Source organism: Augochlora pura, chromosome 10 (genome assembly GCF_028453695.1).
Source record: "Augochlora pura isolate Apur16 chromosome 10, APUR_v2.2.1, whole genome shotgun sequence".
NCBI lineage: Eukaryota > Metazoa > Arthropoda > Insecta > Hymenoptera > Halictidae > Augochlora > Augochlora pura.
The window spans coordinates 18,264,996-18,286,570 of NC_135781.1; the positions used below are offsets into that span (position 1 = coordinate 18,264,996).

General features: G+C 35.8%; 1 protein-coding gene across 1 annotated transcript; it reads right to left on the reverse strand.

Moving 5' to 3' along the window:
- Window positions 1–17,707: 17,707 nt before the first annotated feature.
- Window positions 17,708–21,457, reverse strand: LOC144476616 (uncharacterized). Its single transcript, XM_078193737.1, has one exon. The coding sequence runs from the start codon at window positions 21,455–21,457 to the stop codon at window positions 17,708–17,710; it is 3,750 nt and encodes a 1,249-aa protein (XP_078049863.1).
- Window positions 21,458–21,575: the final 118 nt, after the last annotated feature.

A 21,575-nucleotide genomic window follows, 5' to 3' on the forward strand; every position in this document is an offset into this window, starting at 1 on the left:
TACACTCAGGTATTGTATAAAAATATTACTTGATTATATAAACTACTACTCAATTGTAAAGAAATTAGAAGAATTTAAGGATATTGTAACATTATTTTTAACTTATTATAACTACTGAAATAAGGAAAACATTTTCATTTAACCTATATTTCTCAGAATTACTTAAACAGTTTTTAATTTGCATAAGGGTCCGTAATCTACTTATTATTTATGAAGATATTTTACATTTAATTGTAATGGCTTATGCTGCATTAATAGTATGGTAGCGGAACTGAAAATGTGGTAGGTTTTTAAAATATCTGTACCGACGTCTTATAGTCAAAATATATATTTATTAGCCTTCTTTTCAATGAATGTATTTTTTATTTTTAATTTCACACCATTTGTTAAATTTTATTCTTTTTAAAAATATATTTTCTGAACTTCCTGTAGTTTAAAATAAATAAACATATCATTAGTCTGATGTGATTTAAAGCAGTGGAACCAAGATTTATGGACCTACCATTTTACTAACCTCGCTACCATAGCTAGAGCAATATGTTTTTATTAATCCAGTATTTATGGAAACCATATACATTAAATGCAAAATATTTTCATTATATGCATTTATAACAAAACAAGTCTTTTTTTCTTTCCACTTACTTTGACAGGTTGAATATAATACATCGACGTTCTTAAATTATCTCAATGCGTCTACTATCTTAACTTTCAACTATCAAATTTTACCATGAATGCATAAAATCCGCAGTCTACAAATGACTCGACACGATTACGTCATGGCATTCCACAAGCATCGAATACTTTTTCAATTTTAAAAAAACAAAATAAAATTATATCACTGCTATAAATCACTACTATAACTGTTATCTGTTTCGAAAAATTTGTCGCACTTCATTTCAACGTCATTCGTTACAATTAATATTACACATTTGCCTGTTTTAGCATCGTATGAAATGCAGTAAAAGCGGAATAATTGCACAACAAGGTTCGTTTTATCTCTTCAGAAAGTGATGGTGTCCTAATGTAAAACCTAGCAGCGTGGATTATGAACGGCGTTTCTTCTAATACATAAATTCAACTTCCTGCAATAATTTCGCCCGCTCTAAGTACTCCGTTATCTCTTAATGTTCCGCTCCAAGTAAGTTCAGCGGATTCAGAGTTATGTATGACAGAATACGTTCTTGCGCAGTGAATACACGTGTTTACAATTCGATATTGTACACGGTTATCTGTTTCGGGCTAACACGCGTGCTTGCTCCTGACGCGACTATCTAATATCGTTCGCCATAACGTCGACGGTGCAATTATGGTACATGTGCGTTCATTGCATATACCCGCGAGTTAATTCCAATGATTCCGTCGTTACGATATGGTTGAAGGAGAGTGATCGTTGTGGCAAGCGACCACACTCAAAGAGGAAGAAATATCTGAACAAACTTATCTAAAAAATATTGAAGAACTTCATTCGTTCTTGGGGTAAAATGTTCTTCCGAGATATAGAATGCGAGGTGAATTCGTAGAGGCAATAAAACGTTTCATATAAATTCAATTTCACTTTCGTGTGTAAAGTGCCTCTGTAGTCTGTTATTAAGTAAAGCACTGTAATTCTTTTACATCTACTTTCATTTTAAACATCGCATCGACTACCTGCAAATTACTGGAATTGCTCTATGCATTTCAACAGAAAATTATATGAAATCATTATTAGATTGCTGATTTTCACTCAAAATGAAAATCGTCTGCAACAATTATAAGAAACAGAAATTAAATAGCACGTTCTTTCTTGAATTATTTCGACATTTTATTAAAAATTTTATATAAAAATATTATTTATTATTTAGTTTATGAAATTATAAGTTTAATTTCTCTACCACAGTGATAATTTCATTAGAGCATCTATTATAGCTATAACAATATAGTAATATTGTTATGGGAATAGTAATTACACTTTTCACTAATTATTCAACCTATTCGTCGAAATCCGTTTAATAATATCCATATGGGATATTTTGATTAATATTCGGTCACATATGCAGGGTGTATACAGTTTCTTAAAAATTACTCGCAATCGAGAACTGAAGATCATTTAAAGCAACTTTTCTTAAGCACAAATGCAATCCGCGGCTTTGTTTACGAGTTATTAACGAAAAACATTGACCAATGAAAGATGAGTTCTTCTGGCGCGAAGCAACTGAGCCATCCAGGTGACGAAGTCCAGTTCTGCTCATTGGCTCGGTCGTATATGTATATAGCGAGTATATGCATAAGTACATGCAAATATACATGCCATAAATTTAATTTACAATATTTCAATTTTATATATTGGGTATATGTGCAAAATTCATAAAAAATTATAAAGAAGAGGTGAAGAGGAGTCATCAATATTGTTTCTATTGCATTTGTCCGTATTTCGTAATTTCATGAGAAGTATTGTTCGTTGTGAGATATAACATAATATATGAAATTGCAATTACTCAATTTTGATAGAAACGCATAAAATTCGCAATCTATTTATTACAATACTTCAAGATATTAGGTACATTAATTACGCAGACGACCTAAAGTACAGAAACTTTGAAAAAAGTAAAAAAATGTACCTATATCTTAATGAACATTATATAATACTAATAGTTTATTCACATATTTTAAATAATCATAATGTATTTCGAAATGAGCAATTTGTTCCTAGTATAAAACTCACTCCTTTCAAATGGAACGTGCATGAGAAAAGAAAAACGTACACATGCAATTCTGTATGCATTTATACTGAAAGCTGGATGAAATGATTATGATATTTTAGGGTATCAAACAGAATAATTATGTGGTTAACTAATACTTCAATAAATTATTTTGGAATAATATTACGTGATAATCTCCATTAAAATTATTATGTATATATGTATTAACTTATTAATAGATGACCGTAAGTGAAGTCTTAATAAGAAACCGAAATTTTTCAAGTGCATAAAAAATGTAGAAGTGACAAATTTTCATTAAATTGTACAAAAATCAAAGCAGAACACGCTACATAACAAAATAAACTAGTTAGGCAACAGATTTCGTTATATTAATTATAACGAAAACTAACGCTGAAATAAAGAAAAACAAAAACATAACTGACATCCTGTATTTGTATATTTCTACTTAATAGAGACAGTAAAAAATATAAATATACAAATATAGTTTCTTGTGTGTTCTTGTTCAAATATCAGGAAAAAGTGTGAAAGTTGTTTTGAATTTTTAATTATTCATAGTACTGTAGGTGCTCTTTTTAGGCGCTAAGATACCCTGTATATTTAAAAAAGATTGCAAAACATTGTATCTGTATATTTCAATATTAAGTCTAATAGAAAATAGAAATATATTAGTATGACATTTTATCAATTTTTCGTTTGGATATCAGTAACAATGTTAGAGTTATTTTGAGTCTATAATTATACACACCACTGCATCTCTGTCGCGAACATCGTAAATTTAAATAATGGTAACATTCTTGAGGGAGCTTCGACCCTTATGATCTCACCGATGCTTCCATAGCAATGACCGCATAATCAAGTGAAATTATTTTGCCAGTTCAGTTCCTAACAACTCAGCTTTATCTAACCACGTCCAGGTTTCAGTACTACGTGAAATATCCGCGATGAAAAAGGTTTATCGTACAAAAAGAGTCGTTTATGTACGTTGAAGGTGGACAATAATCTTTAATAGAGTTCTCATGTCCTCGGTACGATCGTCCTAACGGTCGTAATGCGTAACCGTTGAAACGAGCTATTACACTCTACTATTTTTACCTCGTACAGTCTCCAACGAGTTCTATTCTACAATAATGGATTGAGATTGCACCATCGTTGAGTTTTCAATTTCTACGCGACGGTAATATATAACAAGTTAATTTTTTATCCTTAAATATACCATGGAAATCGGAATTTTATTAGGTTATGTTTAAAATAAAAAATTAAATACAGGGTGTTAAGCATAACGGTCGCTCCGATTTTTCAAACATTTATACTGATCTGAAAGAAATGTTTGAAATAATTGATGTTTCCCTTGTAAAAAAACAGATTGCAATAATAAAAATTTAGAAAAAATCTTTTATTCAAAGAAAAGCGAAGGTCACCTTGACTTTTTCAACAGCGCCATGTACTTTTGATAGTATAGTATTACAGCTGACGAAGAAATGAATGCAACGACATATTACGCCATGACCTCTGAATGACCTCTGAATGACTTTTAGCTTAAAACTTCGCAGTAATTTAGAAAATAATTTTTCTACGCATTAATGAAACTTACAAGTAACTCGTGTGTCAAGGATACTTCAAAGAGAAATGTAAACAATAAGCGTATATCTTTATCTCTTATTTACAGTACACATAAATTGATTACAATAATGATTACGTAACAATTTAATGAGAAAAACAGAGCTTTGTATCGCAGAGACGGTATGCAGTTTGAACGTTTATTGAAAGAAATTTACTCAATAAGGTATTTATTATGTACATATATAAATGATACCATTGTTATTTTAAGGACAACTTTCATTTCTGTTTTTATTTTGTGAAAACTATCATCTCGAGATCATCGAAGAGTAAAATACAAATTTATTCTTTAGTTTATATCAAACCAAGTCTTATCTTACTTTGGCTTTGAAGTATTGTTACTCATCCATCTTTTTTGGTAATACAGATTTATTTTAAAATATATGTTAACATTATTGTAATAATTTACTGTTTACCTGTATCGTTTACTGTACTTTGAAGTATCCTTGGCTCTTGAGTTATGTGTACATTTCATTAATGAGTAAGAAAATTATTTTCTCAATTGTTGCGAATTTCTAATCTAAAGGTCAATCGAAGGTCATTATCTCCTGGTCAGCTGTAACGCTATATCATCAAAAATATGTGGTGTTATTTAAGAAAGTCAAAGTGACCAAGTTTTTATCAAATAAAAGATTTTTCGAAATTTTTAGTATTTCAATTTGTTTTCTTCAAGGAACACATCAACTTTTATTACAACTATCTTTTTCTTAGATTAGCGTAAATGCCTAAAAAATCGGTGCAACTTTTCCATTGAATACTTTGTATATGTCTCCAACTTTTAAGTATGTATTTCCTAATTAACCACCCCTAATTGCGATAAATATCTACGAGGTATTTTATCTTTGAACCAGCGAAAGATTAATTTTTTGATATTTTCTTAACGTACAAGTATTCTTAATTTTGTAAGAGTTATAAATCTTGGAACACGTTTTTCTCGATACTCAATTTTTCTAATTAATGACATAAAATTTCTCGACAAATTTCAGCACATTTCTTGTTGCCACGTAAAATAAAATATTTAAAATCCGCCCTTGTTTTATCTTTTCAACATATGTACAACAAACGAAAAATATTTTAAAAATCAACAATTATAATTCAGAATTATCCTATTTTGTAAATAATCGACAGAATGATATTCAATCATATACTATACTAATACAGTATACATACTACTATATGTACTAACACATATTATACTAATAATCAAAATGATAATACTATTTTGGTTCAGACTATACCCAGATTTATGTCTGATTCATTGTTTTTGTTTTAGATTAGCAAAAATACTGCTAATAAGAAAACAGAATATAACTTACATAATTTTCCTTACTTTTGCTTAGAAAAAATTCTTGACATACTCCAGATACCTATAAACGTACATGCCTTTTAATGCAAAAAGTTTAATGATTTTCAAAAATCATTATAAAAAGTTGAAACGTGCAAATAATTTTATACTAGATAAAAAGAATCCTTTATATTGCTAATCGTGAAAATAATCCAAAATTAACGTAAAAAGTTCGAATCTGATGTTTTAGTAGAAGATACGATTCTTCCTTAAGTCCTCGAATATTTCATGAGATGATTCAGCGAGTGCATGAAAGAAAGCAGCCAAAAGTAACTTCTATGTCGGCTGCTGCCACCGTAGCTGTATAAATCACTATCTTCCTGAAAAGAAATCTCCGTTTGGCAATGTTCAGGTTCCGAGACAGCAAAAAGAATGAATAAGGAAGGCTGTTGATCGGAGAGATATCGAGCGAACGAAAGTTTTGTTGGATGCCAAGTTCTCAAGTCCCGAACTACGCCAGAAGAACTCGAGTTTTAGAGAGGTACTACAATCTCTGATCTGAAGATTTATCATTGCAACAGTTTTCTAGCAACATTTATTTGTTTAATTAAATAATTACACATAATTTTATTTATTTTATTTAATTTTATTTATTTTTATTTTTTAATTTAATTACATGTAATTAACTGTAAATCTGAATATACTCACAAGATTCCGGGAGTGTTCCGAGCATATAATTTAACTTTTCAGATTCGTTAATATTTCCACCGGCTCTCTTTAAATCGTTAATTTGCTTCTAAAAATCTGCGAAGAATGTACTTGAATTTTCATAATCGTTTAACTTCATCTGTTGTTACTTCCTCCTTATATAATGCTGTAGCGCTGATGACTCCTTCAAGTATAGTCGATCGAACTTCTTGATGATTGAAAATGCAGTTTCTTGATCACTCACTATTTCCAGTTGATCGTTTGTCACACTACAATAAATGTAATTCATGGTTTTTACGTTCTTTACATCCCACTCATCTTGATTATCAGCAGCTGTCCTTTCCCTTTATGCTGCTTCGTCACATTTCTTCCACTTCAAATACAAAATCAATCTTTTCTTCCATAAACTATAATCCTTGCCATCAAACACTTGGATTTTAATCCCTTCCCTTTTGTCCATTTTTACAGTTTTTCGTCTATCAATACGCTTTTTAGAATTAAGACTCTTTTAAGTCCCTCCAAGAATTTTTCTCGTAAATAGTCTCTATTCTCTCTGCTCAATCGGAAATTATCACTATTCACTTCATTTAATAAATTACTTTTCTGTTCGTTAGTTTTTAATTTATTAACATCGTTGCCCATTCTATTTCGAACATTTTGGATTTACTAATATTTCTTTTCGCTTCCGATAAAACGCCATGTGCTTTTGTAACCTCAAGTTCACCATGTGCTTTCGAATTTACGTGCCACGTGTTTCCATCTTCATCCGCTTACATCGCTTATTTTCCTTTACTTAATTTTCATAAATTTTACTTTTCTAAACTCGTCTACCCTTGTTGCATTTATGTGCACTAATATATTTTTCTGCATTGCACTATTATTTGTTAACAATCACTTTTTCTCTAACTTCACAAAAATATATATATTCCTGAATTACTCGAAAGTGTGCACAGGTAAGTTGAAAATTGAATCTCGTTGGCAATCAGGCTCTGCTACCATGTTAAATTATTTGTGGATCGGTGAATAATTTAATCTTCTTCTTATTTACTTACAGTAGCGTATATTCATCTAATCTCACTCGGCGACTACATAGTACTGCCTCGTGCTGCACTCGCCTTTCGTCCATCCACACACTCGTTTGTTTTACACCACGACGCGCACGCATTCTCTCTCTCTCACACAAGCAAACACACTCGCTCTACACTTAGAACGATACCGGCAGCACAGATTTACCTGTCCATTCTCACACATCCAAATTCTCTTCACAAAAGCAGGCTCCTGCAGGAGGTGTTAATAATACCTTATGTTGATTTAAACCTAACTGTACTAATCTAGATAATGTTTCATGTACCAGCAGTGCAGCTTGTTTTAAAGATAAAATCATGTGCAGTTGTTGTATTGTCAGCTTTAAATTCAGCATTTCCCTGCTTATAGGTTGCCACAAACACGTAATGCCTAGTTTTTTTTACTTTAAATATAAACTTCCATACTTTGTCACCTATTCCTTTCTTTACTAGTTTGGATTCTGGCCCTACCTCATATATGATTCTAGAGCAGAATTCTACAGCCATTGATTTTATATCTATGGCTAGATCTTTCATATAGTCGTCACAATGTGTAGCATATTCTCTACGAAGCTGCACTAGGTTGAAATCCATCCCAGTGTGCTTTTCAAGAAATTCGCGAGCTATAACGCCCAATATTGTGTATTCCTTTGCAACCCCATGAGATAAGAGCACCCCTGGTTTGCTACCTGCAACCTCATAGTTTGCCATATTGGCAGCTGTAGCCATACTCTTTATTTATATTGTAGAATGTGGTATAATTGAATAATGAATATTCGAATATATGTTGCAATTCTATTAAGCTCTCTGCAAACTCTTGTAATGCTATATTAACTTGAGCACTACCGTTGACTAAGGGTAATTCTATATTTAAATCTACTGACCCAGAGAAGCTGGTTTGATAAAGTGAACTATATTTAAGGGATGTACCTTCTCTACTAATTAATGGAACCTTAAACATAAAACCACACTCAAAGATTGTGCGTTGGTTGATGAATTCAGCAACTTCTCCTTTTTTCAAATTAATATACAATCTATCAGTACTTTGATCAATCGTTATATAGACAGGGTAATACATTTAAGTCGCTGTGTGCTGCGAATTTTACTGACTGCAACTCGTTCCGTTTAACATTAAGAAAAAAAGAAATAAATCCGCGAATAGCAAGATGGGCGTTAGAATTACAAAGTTTCGACTACGATATAGAGCATAGACCGGGTACACAAATGGCACATGCGGATGCATTAAGTAGGTCCACAAACATCCTTGCGATAGAGGAAAATCCGTTTGAAACCAATTTGGCGTTAATGCAAAATCAGGATACCGAAATTTCCAGAATCAAACAAAAATTAGGATTAGAAGAAGACGGATTTTTTGAAATGCGAAACGGCCTCGTATACAGAAAGCGTAAAGACGGCCTGTTGTTTTATGTTCCTTCGAGTATGGGAAAAAATGTTATGTAGAAGTTCCACGATGAAATGGTTCATTTAGGAGTTGACAAAACTGTTGCCACAATGTTACAAAATTGTTACTTCCCCAAAATGAAAGACAAAGTTAATAAGTAAAAAATTGTTTGAAATGTATTTCGTATTCGCCACCGTACGGGAAAGTCGAGGGATGTTTACACAACATGCGAATTGCTATTTAGAATTAATCAAACAGAAATAAATCCAGATTTATTGAAAAATTATGTTTCTGTAAATACGAGTAGCGATCTAGAATATCTTAGACACAAAGTCGAAGAAAATAACAAGAGAGTATAAGATTATAATAAACTGTATTATGACAAAAAGCATAAACCTCCTTACGAATACCAAGTTGGAGATTACGTAATGCTAAGAAGTTTCGAGAACACTCCATGCATTCCACAAAAATTGATTCCTCAGTTCAAAGACCCTTACGAAATTATAAAGAAATTACGGAATGACCGTTACGTAGTAGCGGATATTAAGGGTTTTCAAGTTACACAAAGACCCTACCAAGGTAATTGGGCAACTGCTAATATGAGACCTTGGTGTTCTAGCAAAAACTACTAGGAAATAAGTTCGAAATTGTTAGATAATAAGTTTATAAAATTTGTAAATAACATTGTAAATGCGAATGCGGAGGAGTCCGCGGTCGGACTCGATGTCAGGATTCGACGAGATCGTAAGTGTATAGTAAGGGTGAGAGTGTATGGTATGTAAGAATGCATGGTTGTGTGCGTGAAACAAATGAATGATTCGGATCATCGATCGGGCGAGCGAGAACGGAATCGTTATATAATAAAAGTTAACATTATTCATTTAACCAAGTTCCTTACAATATTTAATGACACTCTTCACAATTTCCGTTAATTTACCGATGGAACAAAGTAATGTTTGTTCAGTTCTTTCTGGTGTATATGTTAATTTACTCTTACTCTCAATTAACTAATTTACTTTTACTTTTAAGTAACTTGTCGCTAATTACATTGCAATAGTTGCAACATTAAACCCAAAAGAAAAAAGAAATTTCAAATATATGTAACGAATTCTTTCGCTCAAAATTATATAAAATACAACAAAACTTACATAGAGGGAAATTAACATGTATCACTGTCTTTCTTCGTTTGTATTGGTTCAATTTAACAAGACATTTCTAATGCATAGTCTACAACAGAGCATTCTTTGTGAATACGACAGCGAACAGGTGACAAGACCGCTCGCAGCAACAGTGTGGTTTACTTAGTTCCGGAGTTCGGTAGAAAATAATCGATGCGACAGAAAATTAAGGATACATCAACAGGTGCGCCTGAACGCATATGTCAAACGTCGAAATCTGTTAAAATGTTTCATCGTCGAATTCGACGGCGCATGTCGGCGCGGTTTCCGAGAGGTATGTACATACCGAGCTGAGCGGAGCCGTAGCCGAGCTAAACGCACGTGGACCCGTTCCAAAGCAAAGACGGTCGGCGTTCATCGCGTTTGGATAATTCGACGGCGATTTTATTTTCTCGTGGTGTCATCTCGTTAAATTTATGCGCCTCGATCATTACGCTCTGTGTCGGCTCTATCGGCCAATTCACCGGCTTCGTTTTCTGCCCTCCACACCTAGATTCGCGATCAACTTCTCGCTGCACCTCGCGAGATCGTCGTCCTTTTAATGATGCATCAGCTGCTTCGCCGGGGTCCTGCTCTTTCTTTTGCAATTATAAGAAACTGGCGTTAAAGCGCGCCAATCTTGTCGGCTCATTAAACAGCGACACCAATTGTGACACCAGAACAGATCACACGTTTATAATTTATGCGAGGGGAACCGACGTTTCTAGAACGAAGCTCCGCGTATTAACCTTCAGTTACGCGCACTCCGATACTCACACAATTGCTGGCAACAGTCTCGCTCAATGTGATTAAATTTTTATTCTGACTACATCATTAATTTGTTTTATTTTAAGTGCGAGTGAAAACGAATGTCTGCGGCTCCTGTTCTCGCGACGAGTACGGTTTTAAAACGTGAAGTATCGTTATGACATACAACTAAATTATGTACCTATTTTCATGTTGCTGTCTGTATCTCTATATTATAGTAGTAGTTCAGATACGATACAATAGAAACATTAAAAGAATTGAAAAATACTGTTCCGTTATTTTCTTTGTAATTAGTACAAACAATTTTTAAAATGAATTGGTAAAATTAAAATAATGTTTCATCTTCCATCTGGGGATTATAAGATTGAATTTTCTTCTATAGGCACACACGGCACTGACCTCGGAAAAGAACATCAAAAATACCTTGGAATATTTATTTGTCTCCAATCTCGCTACCAAAATCTAATTCATTAATGATCCCCGTCGCTAATGACCCTGATGTCGATGCGACGTTAAAACCTTACTAAAGAATAAAAAGCTTGAATTTAAATAGAAATTGAAATAGATCCCTGATCGTGTCGTGTCAAATATATGAAAGTGTGAAAACAATCATAAATCCTTTATAAACTAAAAGACGATTGTATGAAAATTATTTGAATGAATGTGTCCAAGTGTTTAAATATACCTAATTTTGTAGACTGTCAACACATTGCATCAATTTAATATCCACTTGTACGTACATATTTCCAACAGTAGAAAGCAATGTAGCTCTCAAGTAGTTGCATGTTTTGCGGTTAGCTGCAAAGTACAGAAAGCAAAAGGAACAGTGGCTAAAACACAAGATTGTTTCATATGACATATCGTTTCAACATCTTGAAACAGTATACACATGTCTCTATAAATACGCATTGTATGCCCACGCAGATACATTTCTCACACAGTTTCTTTGGTCTGCCATAAGATTCTTAGTTCATTCATCTAAGGGGAATTAATGGTCTCGTTACGCTATTTTCAATTTATTGTGACTATTAGAAGAAATATATTTTTATTCAACTGTTCTTTCGTACAAATTATGCCTACTATTTTTATTTTGCGCAACAATTCGTAGTCTAGTAATCAATACAAATAGAAGTAAAAGTAATTGATTGTATAGTAAATTGGTTTTACTTTAATTCGATCATCTAAGGCCGAAGGTGGTCTACAAGGTGAAATTGGAATACAATACAACACAACACAATATAATATAATATAACATTATTTACACGTTTATAATATATTATTTAGAATTTATAATATATAAAGTGTGCATTTTGATAAAAGTGTATGATTCCTCTCTTCAGTTTCGTTAATGACACTTTCGTGATTTCTATAGGATAAATTGATGGGACTTGAGCAAGGATTTATTTTATCATTAGAGGGTTACAAAATTATAATTTCTGTTTTGAATATTTCGTATCTGTCTTATTTCTGCATATTTTACATATATTTGATTGACTAGGTTTTACCACGATGGGGAATACGGTTAGAGGTGGCGAAATTTTATGTAGATAATTACAATTAACTGCACCATTAATTCTATACTAAATAATAAAGTTTTTATTTACTTATGGGCTGTCAGAACCTTTAAAGAGACAGACGTAGCGTGTATCAACGTAACGCAAGAAAATTTCAAGGATGAAAATCTTACAGACAATTTGACTTTTAATCAAGTTAATTTCCACATTACACTAGTTACTGAAATGGAATTCCAATGGAATACGTTATCGGTAAGTGATGAAATTCAAGTATTTTCAAATGTGGTTAATAATCAAGTTCGCCCTACTACTTGTGGACGAAAAGTAACAAAAATGTAAATATTTACCAAATAGAAATTCTGGATTTAGGTTGCTATCAATCTTGGTAATATTTTAAGTGGTGAAACTACTGAAACTCTAGATGAAATAACAGTACAATATTGGTAAAAATAGATGTATGCTTCTATCACGTCCTGTAATATTGAAAGAATATCAAATTAATTTTATCACGTAAAAGGTACGAATTGAGAGACCAGAATATAGAAACAATAAACGTAACACGTTATAATGCAAATTGCGATCAATAGTAGATAGTACAGTAGTAGTAGTTGCAATAGTAAGTTGCAGTAAATATTACAGATAACAAAACGATTTGTATATAATTTTCATAATTTTTGCATATATTTCACATATGTAGACATATAAATACTCGCTCTTTTATAAAACATAGCGGATTCCTTAAAATATGCAGCAGGCAAATATTACATATTACGCATATTTACAATAAGTAAAATATGCATCTTTGATAAATCAGTACGCCACTCTACACGACTTTTGTGTAAATTCGTACGATAGGCAAAATTATTATTGTTCTTTTATTACTCCAATAATATTACTATCGTGTACGGCAAAACATTTTGTTCCGTATAAGGATCAAATAATTCAACACTTTTGTAATAATGATCGTTAATCACTAGACTCTTCATGTAAAGTAAATATTATCTGAATTAATTTCACGAAATATAAATTATGCGAACATATCTTTTCCCTTTTAACAATCGTAATAAGTTAAAAATAATATAACAATATCCTTAAATTCTTCTAATGTCTTTTCAGTTTCGTTCGAATCGTCTAAAGTTACATTCTAGCGTCTTCTTTCCAATATAATCGTCTCTTCGTTTACTAAAAAGATCAAATGCATTATTTAAATTTTCATTGTAGACTCAAACAAAAAAGTAAAAAAACGACAATTTTTGACAAAACGACAACGAATGTATTTCAGTTATTGCACATTGAATTCATATTTACAGTAAAATTTAAACCATTTTTTTTTTTTTATTTATACTAAATTACATTTACAACTAGCTTCCTTGAGTTAACCAGCAAATTTGATGAATTAATTATGACTTGCAAGCGGTAAATCGCTCAATAGCGTTGCCGCTACCATTACCTGCGGTGTTTCTTCTATAACTTATTTCTGCAAGTCAGTTGGTTTGCTCCTTTTCAGTCTTCTGTTTTGTGATGTTTGATTTAGATCCCTGATGTGTTCATTAGGGTAGTTTGCTATTCGTTTCTTGTGTGTCGTAGCGAATTTTTTTATCTGTTGTTTGATATTATGCATACCCAAATCTTTATGTAGCGAATCTGAAGTGATGTACCATGGAGCGTCAGCAATAATTCTCAGTGCTTTGTTCTGGAACCTTTGGATGATATTTATGTCGCTTCTCTCGGCGCATCCCCAGAGTTGTATCCCATATGTCCAAATTGGAATGATCGCGACCTTATACAGGAGTAGTTTATTGTATAATGTAAGTTTTGATTTTCGTCCCAGAATCCAATACATTGTTCTCATTTTGTGGTTAAGTTGCTTTCCCTTCTTTTTTATGTGATCTTTCCATGTCAGTCTTTTATCCATGTGCAAACCAAGGTATCTGACACAGTTCTTTTCCTCAAGGTTTTCGTTGTTTAGTTTGACTGCAGGAGACGTAACATGTCTGGTAGTAAATGTAATGTGTGCTGATTTGTTTGCGTTGATTTTAATTTTCCATTTTTTGGCCCATTCTGAAGTCTTGTCCAATGCTTCCTGCAGAAATCGTGACGCCTCGGCAGGGTTTTCATGAGAAGCCAAGAACGCAGTGTCGTCCGCGGATGTAGCCACTAATACATTTTCGTCTTTAGGGAGGTCTGCTGTGAAAATTTGGTATAATGTGGGGCCCAAGACGCTACCTTGGGGAAATCCCGCGAATATAGGATTGATCTTCGAGTATTTGCCGTTTTGGTTAACCTGGTAGAACCTGTTAGTTAAGTAGGATTTGAGCAGATCATAGTAGTTATGAGGAAGGTATTGCTTAATTTTATATAACAAGCCCATGTGCCACACTCTATCAAAAGCCTGACTATTGTCAATGAATGCTGCGGAACATACCATGCGTTTCTCAAAGCTTTCTTCTATCACATTGACTATACGATGTACTTGTTCAATAGTAGAGTGCTGCTTGCGAAAGCCAAATTGATCTTGCGGGATTATGCATTTTTCCGTTAATATTGGTGTTAGCCTGTTTAATAGTAATCTTTCAAATAGTTTTGACAAGATTGGTAACAGAGAGATAGGCCTATAAGAGATCACTTCTGTGGGTGGTTTGTCAGGCTTTTGGATGAGAATGATATTCGCAAATTTCCATTGGATGGGAAAATACTGGATTTTTATTATCGCGTTATATATTTGTGTGATTGCTACTATACCTTTCCTTTTTGGTATTTCTTTTAACATTTTAGCAGTAATAAGATCATATCCGGGTGCTTTTCTATCGTTGAGTTTCTTTATTTCTTGTGCTATTTCTCTGGGACTGAAATGCTTAATGGGTTCGCAAGGTTGTAAGGGAGTATTAAGGAAGTTCGTGATGTCTCTGAAGTCGCTGTCGGCCAATGGTATTTCGTTCGGTGTGAAGATTGTGGATAAGTGATTTGCAAAAATATCGGCTTTTTCTTGATCGTTCCTAGCCCATCGATTGGTATCCACTTTTATAGGAGAAATGTGAGTAGTTGGTCTTTTCAATTTTTTTGTAATTTTCCACAAAGAGTAGTTATCTTCCTGTCGTGGCGACAAACTTTGAAGGTATTCTTGGATCCGCTCATTTGTAGTTTTGTGCAGCAGGTTTGTGAGTTCCTGGTTAACTTATTTAACAGCCGCTTATCATCAGGGTGCCTATATAGCTGCCATTTCTTCCTTGCCTTCCTTTTTTCTGCAATTTTGTTTTTGACGATTAATGGATAGTTCATTGCATATTTATTTCCAGCTTTGATTTCAGGCGTCGATTGATACGCTGCTTCTTGTAGCGTCTTAACTAAAAGTTCTACCGCTTGATCTAAGTTGTTCGGAGTTTTTAATGGGATTTTCAGGTCTAAATTACTATTTATAAGAGTTCTATAGAGAGACCAGTCCGTTTTCGAGTTTGTCCAGTACGGCCGTTTTTCGTTTTCTACAAACGTGGAGCTCAGTGTAAGTATAATTGGCGAATGATCAGATGACAAGTCAAAGCTTGTATTTACTTCAACCTGGCTTAGAGAGATACCTTTGGCTATAAAAAAGTCTAGAAGATCTGGTGTTCTTTTAGGGTTGGTTGGCCAGTGAGTCGGTTCACCTGTGCTGAAGTGATTATATCCTCTCGATGTTACTGTTTTCTGGAGTTCTTTGCCTTTTGGATTGCTGAGCCTTGAACCCCATTGGGGATGCTTTGCATTGTAGTCTCCGCCTGAGATGAATTTTACACCTAACGTGTCAAAGAATTTATCAAATTTATCTTTACTTATTACATGTCTGGGTGGACAGTAGACCGCAGCAATCACGAGTGAACCGTACGCATCTTTGACTTCGACGCTAGTTGACTGTAGAAAATTTTCTTCGAATTTTATTAATTCAGAGTGCGATATCTTTTCATTAATAATAATAGCGGTTCCTCCGCGAGCAGTTCCGTCTGGATGATTGGTGTTATATATTTTGTACTTGTAAATATTAAAGTAGCTTCTGTCAGTAAAATGAGTTTCACTAATTAGGAGAATGTCTATTTTAATTCTATGTAGAAATAATTCTACTTCCCGTTTGCGTTGCTGCAAACCGTTTGCATTCCACAAGGCTATCCTCATGTTGTCAGGCATCGTTATTTTCTGTTGACGAAAGCAGTAAGCAAGTTTATAATCATGCTGTTTTGATCCATTAACTGCTTAAAAAGAGACTCGAATTTCTGGAGGAATTGATTTAGCATTATGTTAGTAGAATCATTTTGGTCATTCTGCATTGTGTTACCTGCTGTAGCTTGGGCGTAACTTACATTTTCACGTTTACTATAATTTCTGTTTATTGTTGTATTATTATTTGGTTTGCTTCTTATGTCTTGCAATTTTCGATATACGCTGCATCCTTTGTAATTCGCAGGATGCGGGCCGTCACACAATACACATTTTGCAACAGTGTTTTTCTCCTTGGTGCAAGTATTCGTGGGGTGATCTCGAGCACATTTGACACAGTTGAATGGCTTAGTGCAATACCGCTTAGTATGTCCGTATTTTTGACAGCGATGGCACTGAGGTATTTCTTTCTTTTTACGCGGCGGTACGACTTCTATTGTTTATCCGCGCACACACGATTATCTTGATGGTACGCGGTTCCCGGTGATTCTTTCGAATGACAAGGATGATAGAATTGGTGGATGTAAACGTAATAAACTCTTTATTATAATAACACTTAACAACAATATCAAAACTATAAACGACGTTGATTCTGTGACTATTATTAGTTGATTATGATGCCGCGAATAACTAACAGATGATAATGATGTCTAGACTAATGAATTTCGTATGAAGTGTATGTTTGTACTGGAGATTGTGTTGCGAGAGTGTCGAGTGAGATGCTATTTTGCTCCGAGGTAAATTCGGTATGGGCGTGCATTTTTGGTGGAACAAGCGGATTTGCTGATGATAAATTTCTAAATTGAGAGAGGGGAATGGTTGTCCTGCATGATTGGTTATTGCCAGAGTAGAGACAAGAAATAGGTGAAGAGATAGAAGGAAAAGGAAAGAAGGAAGAGGTGACCGTCCAGAGTACTGGTGACCTCCAGGTATGAACCGTACCCCGGAACGGTACGCACGTGCGATCCGCATGTCTCGAGATTTGACCGTAGCAGGCAGTAAACCCGGAAAAATACCTCGACTTGCACAGGACATACGAAATGAAAGTTTTCTAAACGCGGTAGTAGCCTAACAGTTGGTGAGCAGCTGCTGGTCATAATGTAATAAAGGGATAAAAATTTATTTGAAGTAACGACTTTTCAGAGAACTGCATGCTACGGCTGGATTTATGTTGACCAGGTCATAGAATTGTATTTTGAAGCGAAACATCCTCCCCCCCTTGAGAGGGAACCGATCAAAGTGTAATGGTGTGTATGAATGTGATGTTCTGTACAAGTGTGCATATTTGTGTGGTATATATCTTTCTATTCATGAATTATTAGAAATAATGTTTCCGGGTTGATCATCCGATTGGGTCGGCAATGGTACGAGTTTCTTGACGCTCCGATCGAACACGTTCGTAGCAGTCTTTACTGTAACTGTACGAACTATGCCGTCGGAGCCTGGGTGAATCTTGATGACGCGTCCAAGAGGCCATTGCATAGAAGGCACATTATCTTCTCTGAGGAGAACGATGGTGCCCTCGGTTATAGGGTGATGTCCTCTGGTCCACTTACGGCGCGTGGTCAACTCATTGAGATACTCCCGATGCCAGCGTTTCCAAAATTGTTGCTTTAATTGTTGGACACGCTGCCATGCAGATAAGCGATTTGACGGAGTGTCCTTGAAGTCTCGTTCGCATAGACTCGTAAGAGCATCACCAATGAGGAAATGGCCTGGAGTTAATGCAAGGAGATCTGTTGGGTCGGATGAAATTGGAGTGAGGGGTCGAGAGTTAAGGATGGCTTCGATATCAATAATTAATGTGTTTAGATTCTCAAATGTAAACAGTTCAGCACCTACGACGCGTTTTAAATGATTTTTGAACGATTTTACCGCTGCTTCCCAGAGACCTCCAAAATGGGGAGCTTGGGGTGGGATGAAATGCCAATTGATGGCGCGTTCTGTGAGGAATGTGGTTATCTTCTCGCGATGATCATCTGAACGTAATAATTCGCGCAGTTCCCGAAATTCATTATTAGCTCCCTTAAAATTCGTTCCGTTATCGGAATACAAGTTTAAACAGAAGCCTCTTCTGGCGATAAAGCGTCGTAATGCTGCGATAAAAGCTTCGCTGGTTAAATCACTAACGAGCTCAAGATGGACGGCTTTTATGGCTAGGCATACAAATACTGCGACGTAAACCTTGACGCGACCACGGTTTCTGAGTTTTCGTTCTTTTATAAAAAATGGTCCGCAATAGTCGACTCCCACGTTGGTAAAAGGACGCGATTCTGTTATTCTTGCTTGAGGTAAGTTGCCCATAATATAATTGACGGGTGGCGGATTGGCTCGACGACAGCGGATACATTTCTGGATGGTGTGCCATACTTGGCTTCGACCATCGATTGGCCAATACGTCCTTCTTAATGAATATAGGGTATGTTGGGTGCCCGCATGTAAAAGGTTCATGTGTTCGTTTAAGATGATACACGTTGAAACGTGCGATTTTGGCAGAATAATGGGATGTTTTTGTGCAAACGTCAAAGTTGAATTGTGCAACCGACCTCCTACTCTGATGATGCCGTCTTGATCGATAAACGGACTTAGTTTTGATAATTTGTTTTGGATTTTCTGGCCCGCTTGATGCCTAAGAGCGCGTAACTCCTTTTCGAAATATTTGGCCTGTAATAGCTTGATTATGGTGATTTTCGCTTGCGCCAACTCGCTGACAGTGATACTTCCCCTTGCGATCGGACCCGGCTTCCACCGTCGGCATAGTGCAATGATCCGCACCAATTTTCCCCACGATGAATACCGTTCAAGGATACTCGTGTCAATTGATGTTGTTTTTGTAGCCAAGCAGGTAACTATTCTTTGCTCCGGATCGCCTATATATGGAGTTAGGTCCCAACTGGGCCAGAATGACTGCTCCTGTTGAAGCCACTGTGGTCCATGTTGCCAGATAGATGGTTGTAGGAATTCTTGAACCGCTTGGCCTCGCGATATCAAGTCGGCTGGATTATCAGCAGAGCTGACATGACGCCAGTCTGGGATGAGAGTGTTTGTCTGTATCTCGGAAACTCTATTCGCGACGAAGGTTTTAAGGGTGTGAGGTGACGAATTTAACCAATGTAAAACTATTGTAGAGTCGGTCCAGTAGATTGTCCGATCTATTGGTGTAGTCAGGGATTTCTTGACGGTGTTCATGAGTGATGTTAATAATAGTGCTCCGCATAACTCAAGACGTGGAATGGACTGGCTTTTCAAGGGTGCGACTTTAGATTTGGCTGTTAATAACTCTACAAGCGTGCCACCGAGGCTATCACGTGACCGAATATATACGCAAGCGCCGTAGGCTCGTTCGCTTGCATCGCAAAACCCATGCAACTCTATATTTGATGCGGTATGAACGATGGTTTTCCTACTGAATACTATATTATTGAGCAGGGGTAATTCTGCGTAATACTGATTCCATTTTGTGTGTATTGACATGGGCAACGACTCATCCCAATCAAGTTTCAATGTCCAAAGTTCCTGGAGGATCATTTTCGCGATAATGATGACTGGCCCTAAAAGGCCCAGAGGATCGTAAATTTTTGCGATTTCTGAACTGATGAAGCGTTTGGTGATACGATGTGTGTGGAGAATGGGTTTAACTGTATAGGTTATTGTATCGGTTGCTGAATTCCAGAATAATCCTAAAGTCTTGATTATAGATGATTCACCTAAGTGTAATTGTTGATTTATGTTTGATTCGGGTAGTCCGTCCAGTAAACGTCTATCGTTCGATGCCCATTGTCGAATGTTTAAACCTGCGGAGTCGAGTAATGATGTTAAGTCATTCCGCAATGACATGGCTTCGTGAATGGTAGAGGCTCCGGTTAGCAAATCGTCTACGTAAAAGTCCTTTTTTAATACGCTAGAGGCCTGGGTAAAACGATGACCTTCATCGTCAGCTAATTGCTGTAAACACCGTATAGCTAGGTACGGTGCTGCTGATAATCCAAAGGTAATCGTGTTCAACTGATAGGTTTTAAGGTGATTCTTGTCGTCCCGCCAGAGTATTTGTTGATATTTCCTATCTTCCGGACATAGTAGAAATTGTCGGTACATTTTTTCTATGTCGCCAGTGATGACGTATTGATGGGTACGAAATCTGAGAAGGATATGGAATAAATCGTCCTGTATTTTGGGTCCGGTGTGTAGTGTGTCATTTAGCGAGATGCCTGTACTAGAAGCAGCTGATCCATCGAAAACTATGCGTAGTTTGGTCGTCTGGCTGGACATCTTGATCACTCCATGGTGGGGTAAGTAGTATCCCTCATTGTTGTCTGGAACCTCAGACATGTGGCCGAGGTCCAGATATTCCTTAAAAATGGCCTTGTATTGAGCCATTAACTCCGGGTCTCGTTGTAACCTCTTTTCTAGGGATAGAAGTCGCTTGTGTGCGGTTGCCTTGGATTCTCCGAGTTGGGATTTTTTGTCGTTGAACGGAAGTGATACGGTGTATCTTCCTTCGTTGCTTCGTGTGATTGTGTTTACGAAGTTTTCTTCGCAGGTCTTCTCCGATTCCGAGTAACGTCGTGTCTGTGGGCCGTCTTCTATCTCCCAAAACCGCGCGAGGTCAAACTGTACTGTGGTGTGACATGAAGCGCTCTGGATTGGGTTGAACGTAGGTGCGCTCCCTCCGATAACCCAACCTAGCATTGTTTTCTGAAGATAAAGGTCTGGGTGATCGAGTTTTGCAAGATTAATTTGACCAACGCTTAGAATTGACAATGCTGTGCCGGCACCTAATAGCATATCGATCGGTGCTGGGCGATGAAACGCCGGATCTGCGAGTTCAATATTCTTCGGTAGGTTCAAAGTAGTGCGGTCGATTGTGTCGCTAGGAACGGAAGTAGCAATGTTGGGTACGATAAGAAATGGTAAGGTGCGATGATAATTGTTCAATCTCGAACGAATGGTCGCTCGAACGGTGTGTTTTGCCACAGTGGCTAGTGAATCAAGAGCGCCGACGGGAATGGAACATTGTTTCTGAGGTAGTGACAGTTTTTTGGCTAGATTTTCTGACATGAAGTTCGCGGTTGAACAAGTGTCGATCAGGGCTCGACATAGAACTGGTTTATTTTTCTTGTTGATTGCGTTGACTGTTGCAGTAACGATGAGTTCGTTGGGATGGGCATTCACGGCG